The sequence below is a fragment of the Vulpes lagopus genome, chromosome 5, assembly GCF_018345385.1.
Source record: "Vulpes lagopus strain Blue_001 chromosome 5, ASM1834538v1, whole genome shotgun sequence".
Taxonomy (NCBI): Eukaryota; Metazoa; Chordata; class Mammalia; order Carnivora; family Canidae; genus Vulpes; species Vulpes lagopus.
Genome location: NC_054828.1, coordinates 127,257,884 through 127,281,314, shown reverse-complemented (window position 1 = coordinate 127,281,314; position 23,431 = coordinate 127,257,884). Strand labels below are relative to the sequence as shown.

Sequence of the window (23,431 nt, the reverse complement as noted above, 5' to 3'; positions counted from 1 at the left end):
CTGAGATTTAAGGACATGCTGTGTTGTGCCTTCCTACATAAAATCTGCCTTCTGCGAGTTGTCTTTGTAAACTAGCAGAAACCCTGTTCTTGCTGTATTTTTTAAAAGATTTTATTTATTTGAGAGAGAGAGAGCAGAAGCAGGGATAGGGGCAAAGGGACAAGCAGACTCCCTGTTGAGCAGAGAGCCCAACACAGAGTTCAATCCCAGGACCGTGAGATCATGACCTGAGCTGAAGGCAGACACTTGACCAATTGAGCCTCCCAGGTACCCGATGTTCTTGCTGTATTTTAAAGAGAAATGATACCATATGATTTTCCCCTCCTTCCCACACATCTCCCTGTTTCTCTGTTTTTGAACAGGCTAACCGGCCTCCTGCGAAGCTCAACCTATTAACCTGCCAAGTGAAGACCAACCCCGAGGAGAAAAAGTGTTTTGACCTTATTTCACGTAAGTTTATTTCTCAGGTACTCTGCCACAGAGAAATGATTTTAAATTCTCAGCTAGGGCATCAGTCCCATTTCACAGAATTGATTGTCAGGGAGAAATGCCTTCATTTGATGTGACATACATGCTCTCTCTTTCCACTCATAACGGCTTGCTTGCCAGTGTCTCTGCAGCTTCAGACCTGACGCTGAAGGCGGCCCTGCTCTCACAGGCCCCTGTAAACGAGATTATAGTAGATCAGCTCTCAAGCCTAAAATCCCCTCACTTAACTAAAAAAAGGACGATTCTGTTGTTAAAGTTTCCATGGTTTGGGTGATGTTAGAAATGTTGCACAACTAACATGGTGAAGTCTTCAGAAGGGCCCTGGAAACTTTGGTTTTTGAAATTGTTTTGTCTTCCCTACCACAGAATTTGTCTTTCTGCATCTGTATGCTTTTCCTTTTTGTGGCATACACAAAAGAATCACCGCAGAACCATACGAAGAAGGGAAAAGACTAGTGGGTCTTAATGGAAACCAGATTGGCCTTTTGTGCATGGTACTTTCGGGTGGCAGGGTTACAGTTTGGGGAAAAGAAGGAGCCAGATCCCCTTTCAGAGTGTGTGTGGTGCGGCGGGGGGGGGGGGGGTCATAAGGGATTTGGGCACAGGATTTGAGTTTGTAGAGGAAAAGTCTAGCATGCATTTTAGGATGGTGAGCACTGTCTTATGTGCCTTAGTATCCAGAGCATGAGGTGTCTGCTTTTTTAAGATGTCTGTTGGGTCATATTATTGGAACTTATTTCCTCTGTGATGTATTTCTCACAGCAAGCTTAGGAGGTGATTATTGCCACCTCCACTTCTCTGGATGAGGAGACAGAGGCCCGCAGTTCACCCTCGTACCCTATTGTCCCCATTGTACTGCGCCCCGTACTGAGGTGGGGGAGAGCCTTGAGCAGTGTGATGTAAAGGCTTTGGGCATTGTTCTGTCCTTTGAATTCTAGACTTAATTTGTAAAATAAAAATCGGCTTTGTCCTGCTTCAAACCCCGTGTCCCTACTTGGCTCAGGAGGGCCACAAATTTGTTTACCCCTCTTCTGCTTTTGATCTTCTGCATTCACACAGGATAGTGTAAACATGCAGAACTGACCATATTCAAAATGGGATCTAGGGTCACCTGGGGGGCTGGTTGGTTCATCCAACTCTTGATTTTTGGCTCAGGTCATGATCTCGGGGTCATGAGATCGAGCCCCTGAGGGCTCTGCACTCAGTGGGGAGTCTGCTTGAGATTCTTTCTCTTTCTCTCCCTCTGCCTGTACCCCCCTGAGCTCGCTCTCTAGTTCTCTCTTTCTCTGACTCTCTCTAAAATAAATAAATAAATAAATGTTTAAAATAAATAAAATGCGATCACTTCTGGGGTTACCTGCCTCCAGAGGTTTTATGTGAACAGAGAACTTGATGTCCTAATCTGGTATCAACAAGAGGCTGGGGACCACTTGGAGGCTTTAGGCCGTTCCCTTTTTCTGAAGTGATAACTCATGATAAGCAGGGTGTCACCCTTCAAGACCTGATGGGCCCTTAGTAGTTAACAAAGCTTGCCCGTGTGGTGCACACACTGGAAGGCAGATGTGAGCATTTCTCATCACTTCACTTGGCCCAGTCCCTCCAGCATCCCTGCCCCCTCCGCCCCCCCACCATGAGAGCAGCACAGAAGCATTTATTACACACTTGTAAACAACTCGAAAGCACTCCCCATTTTTAACCCCGGGTCAGGCACTAAGGAGGGTCAGTGGATGGATGGTAAGTGTGCCTCACTACCTACCAAACGTGAATTATTGCATTCCTTGGACATGTGGGAAGGTGGGCCTGTGCAAATCTGGTTTTGTATGAACGCTCTGGCAAGCCAGCATTTGCCAAGATTCCATCAGTATCTTTGCTCTACTACCTAATGCATAATAAATACCTCAGGCAATAGCTTCCCACCCCTGATCCCCAAATGGGCTCCTGAATTCGGTTTGAGGAGCTTTTGTAAATTGGCCAGAAACCATTGTCATTCTTTGTAAAAAGCTCTTGTTTCTTCTTCCCCGCACTGTCCTTTAGTGGGCAGAGTGAATCCCAATCCTACCAATTTTTCATCCTAGTTTTCAAAAGGTGCTACTCTCCTGGGAGGAGTTGTGAAGATAATGCTTTGTCACCGTGCTGTGTGGGTTTGGTCGTCACAGAGAAGCCAGAAAACTGGCCAGGAATCATCTAGGGAAACGCTGCCCAGTGATGAAGCCCTGATTTGTTGAGCTCCTCGAGAAGATTGAGGCTTGGGTCCGTGTCTTCCTGACACAGGAAACGAGGCTGTTACCCTCTCCGTTCTTCCCCCGCCTGCTGGCTGGGCTGGTGGGAAATGTATTACAAAGATGCATTTGAGCTCTTTAAACATTTGGGTGCTTGGAGGAATAAAAGTCAAGCTGCATGGTGTGCAGTGAGGAAGATACTTCAGCTGTGGGTCTGTCAGGCCCCAAGAGTCACCCTCACCCTGTGAAGCCGCTCCAGAGTGACCCAAAGAGCCTGGAAGAGCAAGAGACGGACAGCAGGCTTCATTTGGTTCCCTGCAGGGCCCTACTTTACCATTCTTTCCGCCACCAGAGATTCCTCGCTCTGTACAAGCTGCACATGGGCCTGGGCTTCTCAAGGAGAGCGTTGTTCGTGGCACAGCCGGCTCTTCGGGAGCTTGTCCAGCTCTGCTGCCCTCACATCGACCCTACCCTTTGCAAATTCAAGGCCTGCCCCATTGTTCTCAATCACACAGGCACTCTTGGCAGGATGGAAGGTACAGGAGAATTTGGAGGTCACCTGGGTCAGTGCCCTGAATAGGACAGACCCACAGAGAGCCAGTCTCTTTCCAAGTCCACACACTCGGTTTTGTGGCCAGTTGGAGCCCAAGCCTAAGGCAGAGAGACAGCCCTTCCCGGGCCCCAGCTACCATCTTCTCTTGCTTTTTCTTCTCTCTCATAGTTGAAGCTGCTAGAAACTATTCTCGAGTTTGAAAACATCTCAGGAGCGTCTGTAGGAGATAAATTCTTATTTGGAAGTTTTCACAGAGCACTTCACCTGCTCCTCACATTTCAGAATATAGCATTGGCCAAAGGAAATGGGCTGCCCCTCCGCCACCTTGACTCTCCTCCTTGAGCCATGGCTGGTCTGGCCAGGAGACAGGTCAGTGAGAGTCCCGGCCTCCAGCATACCCACCAACAGCACAGCTTCCTGAGAACTCAGAGACCCACCCAGGTTGGGGTGTGGCTCTGCCCCTGTGGGTCCTGCCTCTGGGTGAGGCCTTTAAAGTCAGGGCAGAAAGTGGGAGCTGGAAAAGGGCAGTGTTCCCCTTTTCCAGCACTGGTAGTTCAGCATGGCTCAGCCTCTAACATCTGAATCGTGTAATTCGGTTCATTTTTCTGAACTTGAAACTGTTCTTAAGTCCCATTCCTCTCTGCGGTAACAGGGTGGGGTGCAGCAAGAGTTTAGTTATAATCCCCCAAGTGTCAGGATGGGAAGAAGCATGTGGGACCATGATTCGGAAACCTTACTCCTCTGCTGCTGGCTGCATTTGACCTTTGTCACTTACCCACCCTCCCTGGACCTAGGTGTCCCTCCAGCCAGCTCACCAGGAACCGCTCTCAGGACCAGCGTGCTTCCGGGGGCATAAAGACCACTGCTGGAAGATGATGTATGAGCTTATTCAGAGAGGCACGGAGGGTTTTGTGTGTCCCCAAGAACAGTCACTGCTCTGCTGTCTGGAGAAGTTGGGTCTCCTCCTTTTATTCTGTTTGGTTTTAAATTTAATTTCCTTTTTGGCTTTAGTTTACACTGAGTATAGACAGGATTTCTGAATATCTGCTCCCCACCATGACTTGTCTAGTTAAGTACATGGTACCAACCATGTGTACTGCTTTCAAAACCTGGAAATTAACATTGATGATGATATTCACTTAGATTCTTACTCAGATTATATCAGCGTTTCCCCTGGCGCTCTGGGACTCCTTGCAGGATCCTGTGGTTGGTTTTTATTTTCTTTGTATGCTACAGGCTGTAGCAATACCAGAGCCTCGCCTCGTCTTCCATGACCTTGATACTTGTTTTGAAAAAGATTAATCAGTTTTTTGGTTCAGTGCCCCTCAACTTGGGTTTCCCTGATGTTTTCCCACAATTGGACCAAGCTTCTGTGTTTTTGGTGAGAATAGCACATCCCATGCCCCTCGTCTTGGCTCTGCACACAGGGGTCAGCAGTCTGGCACAAGCTTTGTAGTCGTTGCCGTGTTTGCACACAGGTTGTGTGTGAGCATACAGCTTGTGTCCCATCATCACCTGGCTGTTCTGTAAATACAGCACTTCCACAGCCTATTAGAATGTCTCATCTTTTTCTAAAAAGGCCAGAAAACTTCTAAGATACTCATTTGGAAAAGGCTTTTTTTATTCAAAGGGCTGTAGCAATTACTTTTGGGGGCCCAACTTTGTGGCCAGTTAAAAAAACAAAGCTTTTAAAAAGATGATGATGGTTTCCATCACAGGACAGCTTCAGTTTGGGGAAGCCTCGTGTCTTTTATAAACTGGGATGGGAGACGGCAGATTTGTGAATTTGAATGTCAAAGCCAGTCTCTGAGCAAGGGCAAGCAAGGTACGGGAAGGACATGAGAGAGGGCCCAGTGATCCACAGATCGTTCATTTCCAGCAGAGAGTTGAGATTATTCCCTGAGGTTAATTATAAACCACTTTCTGCGGGAATTGTGTGCAGATTACTGCGCGGCCTCACAAGTGACAAAACTCCTCTTGCCATGCAGATGACAGGACGTACCATTTCCAGGCGGAGGATGAGCAGGAATGTCAAATGTAAGTTACTTGGGAGGTGGGCCTGGGGGCCGGGATCCTGCAGCCCTTGGGGATTTAACACAACATCTCTGATTTTTCTAGTTGGATGTCTGTGCTGCAGAATAGCAAAGAAGAAGCTTTAAACAATGCATTTAAGGGGGATGACAATACCGGGGAAAATAACATAGTCCAAGAACTGACAAAGGAGATCATCTCCGAAGTGCAGAAGATGACGGGCAATGACGTGTGTTGCGACTGTGGGGCGCCAGGTGACACCCCCTCCCTCCCCGCCCCCACTGCTCTTGGACAGTCACATCTCATTCCGATTCAGAGTCCAGTCACCAATTTTCCCTTGTGCTGCAGACCCAGGGCTGCCCTGCAGTCGCAGCTGCATACTGGGCTGTGTGCAGACTGCATGGGAGGAGGGTGGGAAGACACCTGCCTCCGGGCCTTGAACAGGCCCATGGAGCTGAAAAGATTTAAAGCTTTTTGAGAAATGAAAACGGAAGCACGGAAGGCGGCTGAAACCAAGGTCATGTGTTCATTGTATCAGCTGTAGGGGTGGCTTTTCCCGGGATTTACCCCATCCTCCCTTTGTGCTACTTTGTAGACTCTAAGCCACTGTCTAGCCTGTGATGCTGGGAGAGCCATTGTCTTTGTTAAGTGTGGGTTTTCCTGTATGAAAAATGAAGGAACTGGCCCAGAGGGTTTTCGGGTCCCTCCCAGGTTGCCACGTTCTGTGAAATGAGAGGTTTATTTCTGCCTTTTCATGAACCCTCTCAGGGTCTTCATTTTTTAATTGACATAGAGTAACATTGTAGATTTTAATCGCTGGTATTTTAAAAGCTTAAAGAGTGGCTTTCTTCTGATTAAGATGAAATGGTGCTGTGAGGTCGGGAGCTTTGGAAAAGCTGCTTCTGGACATTTACAAAATGAGAAAGATGGTAGAATGGTCAGTTACCATTTTCATTCTTCTAATTTTCTGACCATTCTTACAAGAAACAAACACAACAAAAACAGCGTGGGCAGTTGAGAATTGCTGGGTGTTTCATGTTGCCCCAAAGGCTGTATATCTGGGGGTAATTTGAGGAACTGCCTCAGTCTCAGACCCACTAAAAATGACCTGTTGGCAGGAGATGAGGGAGTGATAAATAGTGAATCATGCTTTTTCTTAAGAAAAGAGAAGGATGGTGCAGCACTTGGACTTTTAAAATGCTTCCAGAAAGAAGTCAAAGCTATGGACATTTCTGTTGGCAAATGCTGAGACAAGATGGGTGACGTGACACTTGGTATAAAGTAGTCAAAACGCACTCATACCTGCCAAGAGCATGAATCAGCCAATACGATAGATGTGAAAATGCAGATGCCCAGAAGTATTTTGGAATGGATAATGTTTTTTGTAACTTGAACATTTAAAAAAAGAACTTGACAATCATCTAGGGACCCAGGTTACACTATTTGCCTGCCGTGAGTTTCTAAAGGCAGCAGGCAGTTCGAAAGAGAATGGTACCTAATAAAGGCTGTGATGATGTGCTCGAGTAGATTTTATTTTGAATGCCTCCTTTTTAGTCAATCTAGCACCTATACATCAGGCACTTCTGGAGTGTCTGCTGTGTGGCCCACACATAGTAGGATGCCTCAGTGAGTAGGTAACTGCTCTGAGAAGCACGGTGACACAGTGCCAGATGACATCGGGCCTCGGCCCAGGCAGGGCTGTGGTCTGGTTCTCCACCCCCTTGAGCAAGGCCCTTCTCCTTTCTGCACTGTGAAGACACCTGTCCTGTTCACCTGCTGGCACCCTTGTCTGTGCTAAATGAAGTATTATATATCAGTATCTGTAATTTCTGAGGCTCTTGTGATACAGAACTATCACTGCTGCTCCCAAAGTGCTGAGCACAGAGTATGGCATCGGCACATAGTATGTGTTCTCCATAATTACCATTAGCATTTGGTGAACATAGAGACGTGTTTTTTTTCCCTTAAGATTTATTTATTGATTTATTCATGAAAGACACAGAAAGAGAGGCAGAGACATAGGCAGAGGGAGAAGCAGGCTCCTTGCAAGGGAGCCTGACTTGGGACTTGATCCCGGGACTCTGGGATCATGCCCTGAGCCAAGGGCAGACACTCAACCACTGAGCCACCCAGGCATCCCCATATAGACAGCACTAGACTGGGGGGGTTTTCTTTCCCCTTTGCTGGTCTGACCAAGGTTGACGACCTGCGTGGTCTGTTCAGGACAGCCCTCAAAAGCCTACGCTCACTAGAGGGCACTGTGGCCTGTTTATTCTTGGACACAGCACCTGTCACTTGGGAGTTCTTAATGAATGGAAGGGTGGGCAGGATAAATGAGTAAATAAATGGAGGGATGGAATGAGGAGGGGGAGCAGACACGTGCATGTGTGTGTGTTGTGCATAAACCGGTGCTATTGCGAATGAATGATGAATGAGAGCTCCAGCTGTGTTAAGGATTGAGAAAATGCTCATGCTCAAAACTCCACATGCAGTAACTCCAGGAAAAACGTTGTGACCCCGGCCCTCTACTTACTGCAAGCTCCAATTTTCCCTGTTCTCTTTGGCAGATCCTACATGGCTTTCCACCAATCTGGGCATCCTGACCTGCATTGAGTGTTCTGGAATCCACCGGGAGCTCGGGGTTCACTATTCCCGGATGCAGTCCCTCACATTAGATGTCTTAGGAACATCTGAGCTGCTGGTAACTCTCAAGTCCTTGATTTTGAAATGGAAATGAATAAGCTAAAAACCAAGTTTTTATTTTGGTATTCAAATCCATTTTGTCTTCTTGAAATTCCACTGAGCTGATGGTTGTTGATTTTTGCCAGATGGGTTTGGCCAATTAGAACCTCAGTGATGATTCCTCCTTCTTAGCTACTAGTAGTTGAGGGCACTTTTTGTTGTAAAACTTTATTCTTAAATGAATTAAGTGAAGTGATTAAAAGGAGGGCTAAAAGGAGGGCTGAGACTATTGGGAGACCGTGGACTAGGATGGTGGCACTGTCGAGCTTACTTCATTCCTTTGCCACACGCGGAACACAAAGCCCAGAGATAATCAAGGACTCATTCCCCCCAAGTCACCTGCAGATTCCTGCCAAGTCTGTGGTCACCATTTGGCTCAAGCCTCTAGTGCACTTTTCCCTGCCCCCTTACTATTACCCTTTGGGGGAGATACTGGTTTTTGCTTTCACTGCCTTTGTTTCTAAGGAAGGTTTCATTTTGGTTCAGTGAGAACACATAAGCTGTGCAGTGCGATGTCCATTAAGACTGAGAGGTTGAAGCATTTTCTGTGAAGTAGCATCCAGTGTATTGAGACCGGCCTCACTGAGGGAAAGGCACATCACACTAGGTGTTTCGGAGCCACCTAAAAGGAAGCTTTTGTGAACTGTTTTCAAAATTTGCAATTGCTGGTAGGAAGCAGTGTTAGAAATTCTAGGTGTAGCTGGGCATTGGACAGTGAACATTAAGTGGTTACAGATTGCTGTTGATTGTAATGAAAAGTACAATAGTCTTGACAGAAAATCAATTATTGTGGTCAGTATAACCTCTCAAGGGGCCATAAATTTTCTTGATGACTGCCCTAGAACCAGCATGTCTGAGCTCACAATGCATTTTGAACTATCTTGTCAAATCCTTCCAGTCTTTCCAAAGAATTCCTTTATGGTCTTGAAAGACAAAGTTGGGAGAAACTAGAGTGAATTCTGGTCTCCCGGTTAGCAATATTCTTGATGACTTAAAGTTTAAAACTAAGCTGGACTTGGCAAGACTCAAGCAGTGTATTCTTGGATCGTCAGTGTGGTTATCGTTAATGTCGTGGTACATTCCTCCTGTGTCTTAGAGCCATCTGTGTACAAGTGGAATCCTGGGAAGCTGATGATGGCATAAATTTGAGATTCCCACAGTATATTTTCAGAGAAACACAAATTCTCAGAAAGCACTGGTAAACTAAGGCAGTTACTGTACTGTCCTACTGGTTTTCTCAAAACAGTGGGCAATGTTAAGTGACTTCTGGTGAAATAATAATTGCTTATTTTGTATGAGGTACTTCCCAGAGCACTTGGTATATATTAGCTCATTTCCCCTTCACAACAACCCAATGACCTTGGTATTTATCCCCACTTTACAAAGGAGGAACTGAGGCTTAGAATATTTTCATGTGCCCAAGGTTATATAGTTATAAAGTGCCAGATCTGGGACAGGATCCTTTCATCTGATTCCGGAGCTTGCACTTAACCTCTGAGGAGCCCGGGCCATAACTGGCCTTTGTAGTGGCTTGTGTGCCTGTGTAGTGAGCATGTGAGCATTCACTGCTGTCACTCCTCTTCCCCCATCTGCCATTCCCATCCCTGTACCCTTCCCCATCAAATGTTTAACAGCTTTTCTGCATGATGTCATGATCTCACCGTGGCCTTCTTGTCAAATCTTTGCCATCATCAGTAACCAGTGTGAGTTACCGATTGTGTGGTGAGAAAGAGGTGCTGAGTAAACACACCCTGTTATACAATGAGCTCACCTCACAAATGGTGATTGTCTGTGACTTCAGAAACAGAGTAGTAAAATGATTAGGAAGTGATGAGTTTTGACTATTTGTTTTTAATACAATTTGTGTAATTGTGAGTTCATATAATGTAATTTTACTAATGACTTTCGTGAGCCTGTAGGAGCTTGACCCCAGCACATCTGTTATACCTGCTTAAATAGGTCTCAAAACCTAAGCATGGTCTTCATGAGACTCATGAGACTCTTGCCTACTAAACAGAAAAAGGCCAAGGAAGGTAGAAGGGAAGATGTCTACATCTCAGTGAAATGATGAGATGGATTCTGATGCTAAGTTAGAATCTTGGTCTCTATCTCCCAGAGCCTCTGTCTATGCATGCTCACAGGAGTTTAACAGTTGGCCAGCTGTCAGCCCTGATGGAGCTGTCAGGCAGAGCCTGCTCATTTAATACCTACCTGCAGGTATTTCCAGAACCTGACCTCTGCTGTAGTTCCAGACTCTCCGTTGTCTGTCTCTTCCTCAGTGGTTACAGAAAAATAGAGGGAAAAAGGGCCCCAAATCTTGTGAGGTTCACTCCCATCCCCTGATTCCCTCTCAACCCTGCCTGTGTGGTGATGTGGTTCATGCTCATGGACGGTGGGCATCTCCCCACCCCCACCCACTGGGTGCCAGGATGACGGCCTGACATCCTGTCCAGAACCCTCACTGCTCAGCTATTCAGTCAAGCACTGCGTGGACAGTGTGTGTCAGGGGTTAGGATTCATTTGTAAAACATGAGTTCAACCCTTTTTAAAAAAGATTTATGTATTTTTTAAAGTTTATTTGAGCTTAAGCGGGGAAGGGGGCAGGGAGAGAGAGAGAATCTCAAGCAGACTCCATGCACAGCCCAGAGCCCAACATGGGTATGATCCCAGGACCCTGACATCACAACCTGAGCCAAAATCAAGAGTTGGACACTCAATGGACTGAACCACCCAGACACTCCTTTATTTATTTATTTGAGAGAGAATGAGCGTGCACACCCACATAAGTGAGGGCAGGAACAGAGGGAGAGAGACGGCCAGACTCTGCACTGAGTGTAGAGCCAAAGGCAGGGCTCAGTCTCATGACCCCAAGATCATAGCCTAAGCCAAAATCAAGAATCAGACTTTTAACCAAGACTGAGCCACCCAGGCATCCCTATAAGTTCAAGACTTTTTAAGGCATCCCAGTTCTTTTGTTCTGCTTAGACAGTTGGATGCTTGAACAGAGGCTCTCCTGAAGCCTTGACACATAGATGTCTCTCTGTGTGTGTCTAGAATTATGTCTGGAACATAGTAAGAACTGTAAAGGATTAGCTCTCCTTATTCCCTACTCCAAGATGACTTTAAATCCTTTTGGAAGAATAATCCCTGTGTCCTAGTGTGTGTGTGTGAATCCGCAGGAAGATTCCAGTGTCCTCGTCTGCTGCACGAATGAACCTGTAGGATGCGCAGAGCAGTGACATCAGGCTGTTTGGTTGAGTCGTTCCCGATGGTATGTGTTCTTGCACAGCAGATGTTGAGGAAACTTCTCCACACCCTGTCAAGAGGGTGAACTGGAAAGTAACCTTCCAGTGTCTCCATGGGAGCAGCCTGGGCCAAATTACTTTATGGGCTCAGACATTCTCTGTCCTTGAGGAAAATCAGATCTCAGGATGGTATGCTGTGACAAGCAGGGATTTTCATTCTTGGCTGGCATGGTGCTTCTAAACAGACAGACGCTCGTCACATAGAATGTCACTCCTGTCCTCCCATATGGCCTCCTTCTTCATGATAAAAAGCTTTTTGCTTAAGCTCGTAAATTATTTTCTGGTCTCAGGTTTGCACACAGTTCTCTTGGATGGTACACCGTGGTGGCAGTTTCACTATTTCCTTTCTTATTTTGGTTTCAAAGCATGTTTGATTTCTAATATTTTTATTAACTGAATGGGTTTCAGCGGCATCCATGAAGGTGGCCGGGTAGCAGTCATCTTTTCTTCCCTCCACCTGCTTTTAGAAATCATGTCTCATTCAGCAGAAAGGAACCAGGTACATGAAGGGAAGTCATGCCCTTTGAACTGGTACTCTAGCACGTACTGCTAGATATCTTTAGATTTTAAAGCAAACCTGCTTTCAGAAATTGTCCTGAACAAAGATTTTAGAAAGATAAGTTTCGGAATCCCCGGGTGGCGCAGCGGTTTGGCGCCTGCCTTTGGCCCAGGGCGCGATCCTGGAGACCCGGGATCGAATCCCACGTCAGGCTCCCGGTGCATGGAGCCTGCTTCTCCCTCTGCCTATGTCTCTGCCTCTCTCTCTATCTGTGTGTGACTATCATAAATAAATTTTAAAAAATTAAAAAAAAAAAGATAAGTTTCCTCCCTAACATAGATCATCATTTCAGCATTGATTTTAGTTCACATGTAAAACAGCACCAGTGGTACTAGGGTCCCTGTAGCCTATGATCAATTTGACACCACCATTTGGCATGAAATTAATAAAGGGAAATTTGGAATTATGAACTTGATGTTGAGTCAGTAATTTAAAAATCTTTTCCATCAAATTGAAGCACAGGGTCACGCACCTAGGTGCACATACTGCTGGCTCTGGCCTGTGTTACCTAACTTTGTCCTGCCTCTCCTCTCGAGACATTGTTAATAAGCTAACAAGCTGTCCAGCATAGAGCAGGTCGGCTGACGGCCAGGTCTGAAGGAGAGCCCAGTGATGGAGGCCTGCAGATCAGAGCTTCCTTACAGCTGGAAGCGCTGTTTCACCTGGGATTAAGTTAAAGCCACTCCTAGGAAGCTGAAGGCAGCAAGAGGCGTGTACCAGCCACTGCTTAGTGAGCACCTGTTACACTCAGGCCTTGTCCTAGGTGCTCTGTGTCTAACCTAAGCAAGAACACTGTCTTATAAAAAGGGGCTGGAACGGTGAAGCCAGGTATTACACTCTGGACCATCATACCCCAGAGCCTGTGTTCTGTTCTATTTAAATTACATCTCTTGAACTTTTTCTCAGCCACAAACTCTATCAGAAAGAGATTGAGGGGCGGCTATCTGACTCCATTGGAAGAGTTTACCACTCTTGATCTCGGGGTCTTGAGTTTGAGCCTGGTGTTGTAAAGATTACTTAAAAAAAAGTAAACACCAAAAAAAGTTGAACACCAAAACATACATACATATATATAAAACAATTTCTAACTACAGCAGTATTACTGAGAAGTATATTATATACTTCGTAAAATATGTCAAAATAGAATGTTTAAAGCCTTGGATGAAAATATAATTTTTTTAAATGAAAATACAATTTCCGTGTTCCCCAGAGTATCTTTTTTTTTTTTTTTTTTTTTTTTTTTTTTTTTTTTTTTGGTGCTCCCTCTTTTGGAGGTAAAAATTTAGAGCTCACTGCATTCTTAGCTTGGCTTGCTGGGGTCCAGTGCCTTCCCTTCCCTGGGCCTAACCCATTTGTACATTGTCATGGTCTCTAGCCTTCCACCCTTCTGGGATGTGAGTGGCCCAGTAAATAACATTCCATTTCCCTGCATGGATATGGAACCAGTTGAGAGATCAAAAATCTGCTTTGTTATTAAGAAAAGCCAGATTAGTTGACAAGGTTCACAAGTTTGAAGTCTCAGGCTCGGGCAGGAGGAGCCCATCGCCCCTAGGATGGCATCCTATATGTACAGTGGGGCTGAGACCCTGTCTCAGAGAAGTTCTTTCTCTCATTTGCCCACTCCTCCCCTTGGGGGGTGGTGCAGAAACAGAGAAGTATATCGCAATAGTAGATATGCCTCCACCTGGAAACATGAAGACGGGCAGATTTCCCCATCCTCACCCCAGACTCTAAGACAATTTCTGAGTAAAATTCAAGCCCTCTCGGTGATTCTGTGGACCCTGCACAGGTAGGTGCTACAGATCTCCAGAAATGTGGAACTCCTGGTCCTTGTGCTCAGGTGCTTCCATACAGTGAGAGAGAGACACACAGGCTTCCATGTAAGGCAGGTGAGATAAAGTGGGCATCTTGGCCAAGCAGCTGCCCTGCTGGTGTACACCTGCCGTGTCCATACTCGTAGTACCCAGTACGGGCTCCTTTCCCAGCCCTCATCACCATGCATCTCTTTTTATTCATGTCCCTCTCGTTAGACTGAGCTCTCTCTCTAAGCAGGGTCCTGTCTCATGCTCAGCGCCTAGCACTCCTGAGAACTCACTGTGCATTTGCACACTGACCCAGGGCTGGCATTGGCTTTGCTGAGTAATATAGCACTTAAAATGCCCCAGACGCTCCTAGATCTAATCTGGCCCCATGTCTGCTTCAGCACAGCCCTCAAAGTCCTCTGGGAATGGAGGACGTATGTGTTGGGGCCTGCTTAACACCAGCCATCCTGCTTCCTTGGCTCCTGCCCACTTGGCCTGCATGGGACCCACGTTTTCTTAACATGACCCTGCAGCCTCCATCTGCAAATGCTTTGCTTTTGTTGATGATTCTAAAGAAGTTCTCTGCAGGCTGAAATATTCACTGGAACTTGGCAAAACTGTCAGGCGGCACATTTCTCTGCATTGGATAAGTGTGACGCACGGATGTGGTGGCTCCCTGGACCAGCTGTCCCCTGGTAAACCAGCCAAGTCCAAGCAGAAGGGAAGCAGCTTTCCGATTCCTGGGGAAGTCTCCTCCTCACGCCCCCCTCCCATCTGCGTACCACAGACTCAGAGGCATGTGGGCCCCTCACTCACAGAGGGGTGCTGTGGCTTGTTCTGTTACTTACCCTCTGAAAATGGCTGTGCTTAGCTAGGAGACCGGTGTCCACATTATATTGAAAGATGGCATCATTAGAGCATGCCTGGCTCTAAACAGATCTGATACCAAGGTTCAGCTCTGGATCTGTCACCCGACATGGTTGACCATCAGCCTTATTCTTGGGGAAACCGCAGTGAGGCCCTGGGGTTTTGTCACCTGACAGTGGCCTGAGGCCATCAGGCCAGGATGGGGGCCCAAGTGGGGTTGGTTAGTGCTTGGTGCTTTGGGCCATCTGAGATGCTCTGTTCATTTAAGGACAACAAAATTAGGAAGCCTCATCATAGAGTTAATAAGCTGACACGTGTCCCCTGTCCTTCTGCATCCCTCACAATCCCATTTCACTGTTTGATGTTACTTGCCACCAGAAAGTTCAGCCTCACCTTAACTCAGATCCCTTTGGCTGTTTCTTCAGATAGCTCCCTCTGGGGAGAAAAGGGGCTGCACAGGAACCGTATCTCACTGTACGTAACCGTACGTAACTGCAACCATATCTCCTAGGACCTCCTCCCGGTGGCCCTGTGTCCACATCATTCATCGAGAGTAGAAACAGCAGAGGCCCCCTGCCATTTTCAACATGAAGTTAAAATGGCCACTCTGCCATTTTCAACATGAAGTTAAAACGTCTCTTCTCTCCAAAGCCCTGTGTGAGGTGCCCCCCTCCACCGGATTTATTTCATTAAACACTGAAGAAGCTAATCCCTGTCAGGTGCTGGACTGGGAGCTGGAATAAGATGATTAAACCCCTGCTTTCAAGGAGCTCCTGGTCACTAGTAGGAGTTTGTGATCCTTTCAAGAGAGTGCCGGTTGCCATATTGTCAGGGTCGCTAGACTAAGACAAACTGATGTCTGTCTTCCTGCCTGCTTCACCGAGTGTAGTGCCTAGTATCCAATCAGCATTAACTAAGATGTGTTCATTTAATTTTTAACAAATAAGAAAGTGAATTGTTGAAGGGAGGACCTTACTTACATTTGGAACAAATACATTTTTAGTGTTTCATTGTATAGAATGTATTCACCTAAATTGTCTAAATTATTATTATTATTATTATTATTATTATTATTATTATTATTAATTACAACCCAACAAGTCAGGTATCATCCCCATTTTACCAATGAAAAATTGAAACCCAGGTAAACTGACTTGTGTGTGGTCACAAAATCAGGGAGTTAAACCATAATTTGAACCCAAGTCTTAGCTTCCTGGCCCAGTACCCTCTTGACTCTATCAGAGACACCTCCTTGCTGGTGTAAATAGATTTTGTTTGAGCCACTTCAACTGGAGCATGAGTTTTTTGGGAGGGTGGGTAAGGATGGACACTCTCCTTGGACCAAGTTACTGCTTCTTCCTGTCCATCTGGGTGCTCTCTCCAGGGGACATTTTATGAGAACATTTGTCTGTGATAGATGTGCTGCTTCTTACCTCAAGTTTATGGGTACCTTTGGGGTTTGTCCATCTTTATTAAAGGCAAGCCACTTTATTGCTCTATTTCTTAGTGGCTATTAAATAAATCATCAGTGCATGAGTAGTGTGTCACAGTGGAATGGATTAATAATTGAGTACCCTGAAATAGACTTCTGTTTTTGCAGCTTGCCAAGAATATTGGGAATGCAGGCTTTAATGAGATTATGGAGTATTGCCTTCCAGCTGAGGACTCCGTCAAACCCAACCCGGGCAGTGACATGTAAGTATGGAACTGGCTGTTCCATTTTCTGAGCAAAGATTGGCCTTGTACCCAAGCCCTGAGACACAGGAGAAAAACAAGCTTGGGGTATCTCAGTAATTGCTTCTTTAGGGAATAAATCAGCCTGGGTTTTTTTGGTAAGTCACCTTTTTGGATATCCAAATGAAAATTTGGCGTGGCTTGTTTTCTTAGAAAGAAACCACAGGAAGACAGTGTTGGCTGATGCTCTGTGTCTATGAAGGAAGAATGGCGAGTTGTCACCCTTGAGGGGTGTGTGGGTGCCCCCTCGCCTTCTGCGTCAGGGGAGTTCTCTCTGCCCATTTCCTCTGCATAACTAACTGCTCAGCCACTGGGAGGGTCAGTTGTCATAGATACATGAGTATGTATTCTTTTCTTTCTCAGGGTACTTTCAAATGTGGAGTATGGTTTCTTCAACAAAAATTTTTTGTTTTTGTTTTACTGTTGACACAAAACCTGACGGAGGAGGTTTTGTGCCTCATCATGCATCCCACTGGCCCCATGAGCAGACCTTATAACAGGGTATTTTCCTGCCAATCTTCTCAAACAGAGCATAATCACCGAGATCACACTGGTCACTGAGAGTGAAAGATGGGTGGGAGAATAGCAGGTCAGAGCAGTGGATGGCCTGTCTGCTCCAAACGGTTGGGGGTGGTTACTGCTATGTTTTGAGGCAGAGTGAAGCACATGGAAGGAAGGGGGGTGTCTGCAGGCCAGTAGAGACACAGCACCTGCGTTGGAGTGGTGAGTCTGGATCCAAGTGTTTCCAGCAGGAGAGGAAGAAATGAGGAAAATGTGAGAAGAGAGAGTAGAAAAATCCATTTACAGAGACAGCATTGCCCTTGGAGTAGCTTGAGAGGGAATGGATGGCACAGGTCCTCCTAAAGGACATTGGGTGAGGAACAGTGCAATGTGCTTAGAGAGAGCTTTCCCAAATAGGCAGCACACAGGCTCATAGCAAAAGCTGAGGACTTCAGTGTTTGTAACCAATTTGTTGGGACGTGCCTTTGGGAAGCTGGGATCATAGGATCTGTGTTCTTCTGCATTGAGATGGGTAACTTAATGCAGTAAGATAGCCTAGACATCTAAGGGCATGAACACAGCCTGTGGCCATTATACACCCTGTCATGTATCAGATATCTGAGATGACCATTTGGTTGGTGTTGGATTAGAGCTGATTCATGTTGGACTCCTAGAGCGAATGCTTGTGCTGTAGCATTTCCATGAGATTGGATACCAGGTGTGAGCCTAAGTTATTGTCCTTTCTGGATAAAGACCTGAGTTCCAAATCTGTATTCTTACCCAGACCTGGAGAGACAGTATGAGATGTAGAAATCCAGCCCTAGCCCAGTGGTGGGACCTGGACAGGCTTGCTGGCTTCTCTGAGCCTTCTCCTCTGATATAAGCAGGAGATCACATTTCCCTGCTCATAGCGCCATTGGGATGATTATCAGTGGGATGGTGAGGTGACACATACTTAGGTGGTGTTGGCAGCTCTGTTCACCATAGGTGTGGGCAGTAGAGGCAACGTAAGTGCTACACAGCGATCCCACATACCCCTCAAAATTAACGTCCTCTCAATTTAGGTTTTCATTAGAGTTACCCAGAGGTGAGCCAGCTCTTCCTAGGATAGCTAGATGATCCTGTTTAGTAAAGGAAATTTCATAGTCCAGTGTGGCATATTTATTTATTTACAGTCTAATTGATACCTGTGCTTAAAAAGAAGGTACCAGTGTCCTGAAATGCTATAATAATGATCAATTTTGAACAAAGCATATGATAATTTCATCCAATACCAGGGGTGCTTTATAAAAGTAAGGAATTTGTTTATTCTAGGGCCAGATGATTCTTAAAAAATGATCACTGTCTGCTTTGAATCCTTCAATATGAATGTTCTGTCTATATTGAGACCACCCCCCCAACCTTGGCACAAATCAAAAGGAAGTTTAGCTCTCTCTCTCTTTCCCCCCAGAATGAGGGCCAGTGTGATAGCAAGATGCCACCTACTTTCATACCTGCTCAGGTGAAATTAACTGCTGGGCTCTGTGCTTCTGTAGCATTGGGCTCAGTTTTAAAACCTTTCATCATGGGGCTCCCTGCTCAGTGGGGAGTCAGCTTCTCCCTATTCCTTTCCCTCTGCCCCTCCCTGCCCAGCTCTTGCACTCCTGCATGTGCTTTCTCCCCATAACCCCCATCAAATAAATCTAAAAAACAAAAAAAAACAAAAAAAACCCTCTCATCCCACTTTATAAAGTATTGACACATATTTCTTTAATAAATTGTATCTTTCTAATTTTTTGTATTTCCCGCCACATCATGTTGCTTGTGGTGGTTCAATACATATTTAATGAATCAAGTAGTCAAAGATAAAGTCTCAGCTCAGTGGCTACTTATTATATAAGCCAGTATTTTACTTGCAAATGAAAAGGAGTGTACTGTTTCTGGCTTCATCTCAGAAGAACATACCATCTGCAGATAAATCTGCTGAAAGGGAAGCCAAAGACCCCTCTAGTGGCCTGTGAATCCCCAGATTTTGGATTTGGGTTGGGTGGCGCTATGGAGAAATAGAAATAGGTGAAAAGAGGAAGCCCACTGATGAATGTCTGCTTGTGGAGGCAGCACCGTTCCTCCTCTGTGAGGAACCCTTACACAGGCCCATCCTTCACAAGTACAAGAAACCTCTCTTGAACACATGCCAAGTGTGTTGTTATTTTAAGTTCACTGCTTTTCTCCAAAAGTCTAAGCCTTTCCAAAAAAAAAAAAAAAAAGTGTGGAGGGGATTGCGCTGGCAGGGTGAACTTCCTTCACAGCGCCATAGAGCGTGGTGGTGCATAAAGCAGGTGCGTTCCCATACTTGTGTAGGTATGACCTTCTGGGGACGCAGAGCCCTGGGCAGATGAATAATACATTAAAAAATAAGTGAAGGGTCCAGTATCTCTCCAGCTCCATCCAAAGGAGGCAGGGGAGATCACAGTGGTGATTGTCCGTCCCACAAGGATTATTGAAACTCCCTAAAACTTGACAGCCATCTAGTCCAACCACTCATAATAAGAGATCTGTAGGATTAGAGTCATTGTCAGATTGGCCTGTCATCAAGCCCAGAGAGTCCCTGAGCAGTTCCCTGTGTGTGCCAGGCTGTGCCAGGAGACCTCCTCAGGGAGCTTGCCAGCTGTGGGAGGAAACAATGTTAGGTCCCCCACACCTTTTTTTTAAGGTTTTATTTATTAGGGAGAGGGAGAGAGAGAGAGAGAGAGAAGAGAGAGAAAAGGAGCAGGGGGAAGGGCAGAAGGAGAGGGAGAAGCAGACTCCCTGCTGAGCATGGAGCCTGATGCGGGGCTCGATCCCAGGACCCTGAGATCATGACCTGAGCTGGAGGCAGATGCTTCACTGACTGAGTCACCAGGTTTCCTTTATGTCCCCTTAATAAGCTTCGGTTTATTTTTCTGTAAGGTGGAGACAAAGCTCATAGCCTTGTTGTCAGGACCAAATGAGACTGCACGTCTCACTGGACCTGTAAGCCCACAGGCAACGCACCTTTGTGAGGTGACACATGTAAAGTTGGTTAGCACAGTTCATGCTTTCTGCATTTTCTAAACACCCAGGTGGTGGGTGTCTTAGGTCAGGTCATCAACAGTGGGGAATGAAGCCCCTGCCACCTTCTCGGAGCCTGGAGTTGACCTGCCCACTCCAGCCCTGGTGTGCTACAGCATGGGCCCCGGGGTATTGATCTGAGGGACTCGTGACTGGTGCTGATAGCAGATGCGGTTGGCAGAGCCCTGGTGGCAGGATGGGAAGGAGCAGTGCCTGAGCTGAGAAGAGCTGAGCAGGTTTCACTTGGCACCATGAGCCCCTTCATTCCACGCTGGTGTTTCTAGAATGCTCTAAGTGTGCTATCTCGTGTCACCTGCAACAGCCCAGTTGTTTCTGTTTCGTGACAACAGCAGGTGTTGTCACGGGAAGGGCTTGTCTGCAGTGCCCTCAACAGGGAGCAGTGGAGCCAGTGTGAGCAGCCATTTGAGAGACCCTGGGCCGTCCCATCTCTCAGAGCCAACCGCCAGGCCCTGGCTTTTCCTTCCCCCTGCACCCCCCACCCCAACTTTTTGAAATTTCAAGGTACTTCACACTTTCCAGAAAATAGTTTCCAGGAAAGAACCAAGGGCATCAATCTTGTCAGTGCCATTCTCCCTATGTCTCTGTTCATCTACTGGCTAAAGTTAAGTTTTTGTGTTATTGGTGGAATTTAGTTTTCTCTGACATGCTTTTTTTTTTTTTTTAACAGATTTAATGAACTGTATTCATATACAGTTCACCCATTTAAATGTAAATTCAGTATTCATGTTCACAGAGTGTGCATCCATCACCACAATTTTATTTTACTTAAAAATTTTATTTGAGAAAGGGAGAGAGAGAGAGCGCATGCGCATGAGCATTGGGGAGAGACGGGGAGAAGCAGATTCCCCGCTGAGCAGGGAGCCCAGTGTGGGGCTCCATCCCAGGACCCTCTGAGCATGACCCAAGCTCAGATGCTTCACTGACTGAGCTATCCAGGAGCCGCATCACTGCAATTGTAGAACATGTTCATCCCCCCGAAATAAAACCCCGCACCTGTTAACCAGCACCTCCTTCTCCCCCCACCCCTGCTAACCTACCTTTTATCTCCACAGATTTAACCCTTCCAGGCATTCCATGTAAGCGGGATCATACTGTGTGGCCTTGTGTGTCTGGGTGGCTTCTTTGACTTTGTGTAACGTTTTCAGGGCTCGTCCATGTGGCAGCCTGTGTTGGTACTTCATTCCTTCTATGGCTGACGAGTTCTCCATTATGTGGAGAGAGCATTTTGTTTATCCATTCTTCAGCTGATGGGTTTCTGGGCTGCTCCCCGTCACTTCTCACCGGGTAGCCACAGGGACCTTAGCATTCCCTGTGCCTCTCGGAAATCCCGTCTGCGTCTTTTATTGCTCTGCTGTTATTTGTTAAGGTCATTGGAGTAAGATGCTGAGAATCCTCTGACCAGCCGCTCCTGTTTTTCTTGCTCTCTACATTTTAAGTTCATCAGTTAGTTCCAGGGCCCGGCAAATGTCAGTTCACGTACTTCTCACAGTTCCATGAGGGTACATGGTACATGCTCGGCATAAACCTACCTTCATGCCTCAAGAGATGAAATTCTTGTCCCCGGACACACTATCAGTGTGGTGGCGGTGGAAGTTGAACCCCTGCTTCTTTGGGCTTCCGGGAGGCACAGCCATTCCCTGCTGGGTGGGAAGGTGTGGTCTGAACACAGTGCCGTGGGGAGGCCAGACTATACACCACAGAGCCGATAGTTTGCTCTGGTGCATCAGACATGTGGTGTGTTTCTTTCCTGCCAGGCACGGTGCCCACCATTGAGAGGCTACAGTCTTCACCTCTGAGGAGGGCCTCCCCCTCTGCCTAGCCTGGCTGCCTACCATTGGCCCCTGAGTAAGACCCAGGCACCCTGCACCAGGGCCAAGAGGCCTCTTGTGATGGAAACTGGAAAGTGTCAACGCTTCTAAAAGGGGGGCTCCAGGTGTCACTGGATGTAGGCACTGCTGTGGTCACACGGTGGCTCGCTTCCTATACACCAGCACTTCCTGCAAGGAGGGCATATGCTGGGTTTCTTTAAATTGTTAACAGATGATGGAAGGTTAGATATGTTTGAATAGAGGCCCTTAATCGTTTACAAGGCAATTATGCTTGATTTCAGGAATGCCAGAAAGGACTACATTACTGCCAAGTACATCGAGAGGAAATACGCGAGGAAGAGGCACGCGGACAATGCAGCAAAACTTCACAGCCTTTGTGAGGCCGTCAAAACAAGAGATATTTTTGGTTTACTCCAGGCGTATGCTGACGGTGTGGATCTTACAGAAAAAATCCCACTGGCCAATGGACATGTAAGAGTGTGGCCTGCTACTTTTAGAAAAAGATGGGGGAGAGGGTGGGGGAGGATGAGGAGTGGCAGCAATGCTGACAAAGGCGTAAGTCTCTGAAAGAAGATACCATTGAATTTTAGAAATTGGTGGTTTAAGTGGTTATTGGTGGTTTATTCTTTGTTTAAGAATAAACAAAAATATAATGTCAGCCCTGGGAGGAAAGTCCAGTCCCTAGGGGAAGGGGGCATCTTCTCAGGGACCCGAGCAACCTAGCAGCAGTCCTGTCCCTGATGAGCAGGGAGCGTTGGTGCCTCCTGGGCACATGGGCAGCTGGCAGCCAAACTCATAGCAGCAGCAGCTGCTGAGGCCGCCCTAGGAAGGAGAGCTCCACGGCCTGCTCCCTCCCTGCACCCTCCTCCCTGGGGGAAGCGGAGTAGGAGGGACATCCCCCAGTCTTCCAGGAAAACCTTGTTGAGAGGGTGAGGCCTCGAGGTGGGGTGGGATCTTACCTTTAGGATGGATTACCAGTGTCACAGGCTGGCGTGTATCCTAGTTCTCTTTCATGGGTGACCTTGTAGACACACACTCATTGGCTGGAAACCTCCTTACTGTCATAGGGAAGGTGCAGGGTCCTGGGCTGTTACCTCTTACCATGTGTTATATGGAGCCTGATATTCAGTGTTTAAGAGAGAGAGATGGGGATCCCTGGGTGGCGCAGCAGTTTGGCGCCTGCCTTTGGCCCAGGGCGCGATCCTGGAGACCCGGGATCGAATCCCACGTCGGGCTCCCGGTACATGGAGCCTGCTTCTCCCTCTGCCTGTGTCTCTGCCTCTATCTCTCTGTGACTATCATAAATAAATAAAAATTAAAAAAAAAATTTTTAAGAGAGAGAGATGTCAGGCCCAGTGGTCCAGGGCAGAGCACACTCAGCTCGGAGCCTTGCCGCAGCAGGGGATGGGGGAGTGGCCCTAGTTGGTAGCGCAGGCCAGACAGTGGATTGGGGGCACCTTCCTCCTTGCTCCGTGTTCCCTGTTGCATGAGTATTTCCTTTGCCTCTTGCCCACACACCTACCTGATGAGACAGCCCTCATCAGGTCTATCCTCCCCCACCTTTCAGGAAAGGCAGTGGGGTCAGGAGTCCCCTGAGCCCTCTCTGTAAGTGTAGAGTGAGAATCGTGAACACAGGCAGAAGAGACTGGGTATAGGAGGCCTGGGGAATCTTCCTGGTTTCTTTGAATGGAGAGGTGACACCTGTGCTAT

The 23,431-nt window shown here is 46.8% G+C and overlaps 1 protein-coding gene across 6 annotated transcripts in view; it reads left to right on the top strand.

The window, feature by feature from the left end:
* The window catches only part of ASAP2 (ArfGAP with SH3 domain, ankyrin repeat and PH domain 2), a 178,527-nt gene that overhangs the window by 134,288 nt on the left and 20,808 nt on the right, over positions 1-23,431 (top strand). For all 6 annotated transcript variants that reach the window (XM_041754374.1, XM_041754375.1, XM_041754372.1 and 3 more), the window contains 6 exons: positions 363-450; positions 5,250-5,298; positions 5,380-5,546; positions 7,860-7,993; positions 16,168-16,262; positions 22,003-22,192. In XM_041754374.1, coding sequence (XP_041610308.1) covers positions 363-450; positions 5,250-5,298; positions 5,380-5,546; positions 7,860-7,993; positions 16,168-16,262; positions 22,003-22,192 — 723 coding nt within the window. The remainder of the gene's footprint in view (positions 1-362; positions 451-5,249; positions 5,299-5,379; positions 5,547-7,859; positions 7,994-16,167; positions 16,263-22,002; positions 22,193-23,431) is intronic.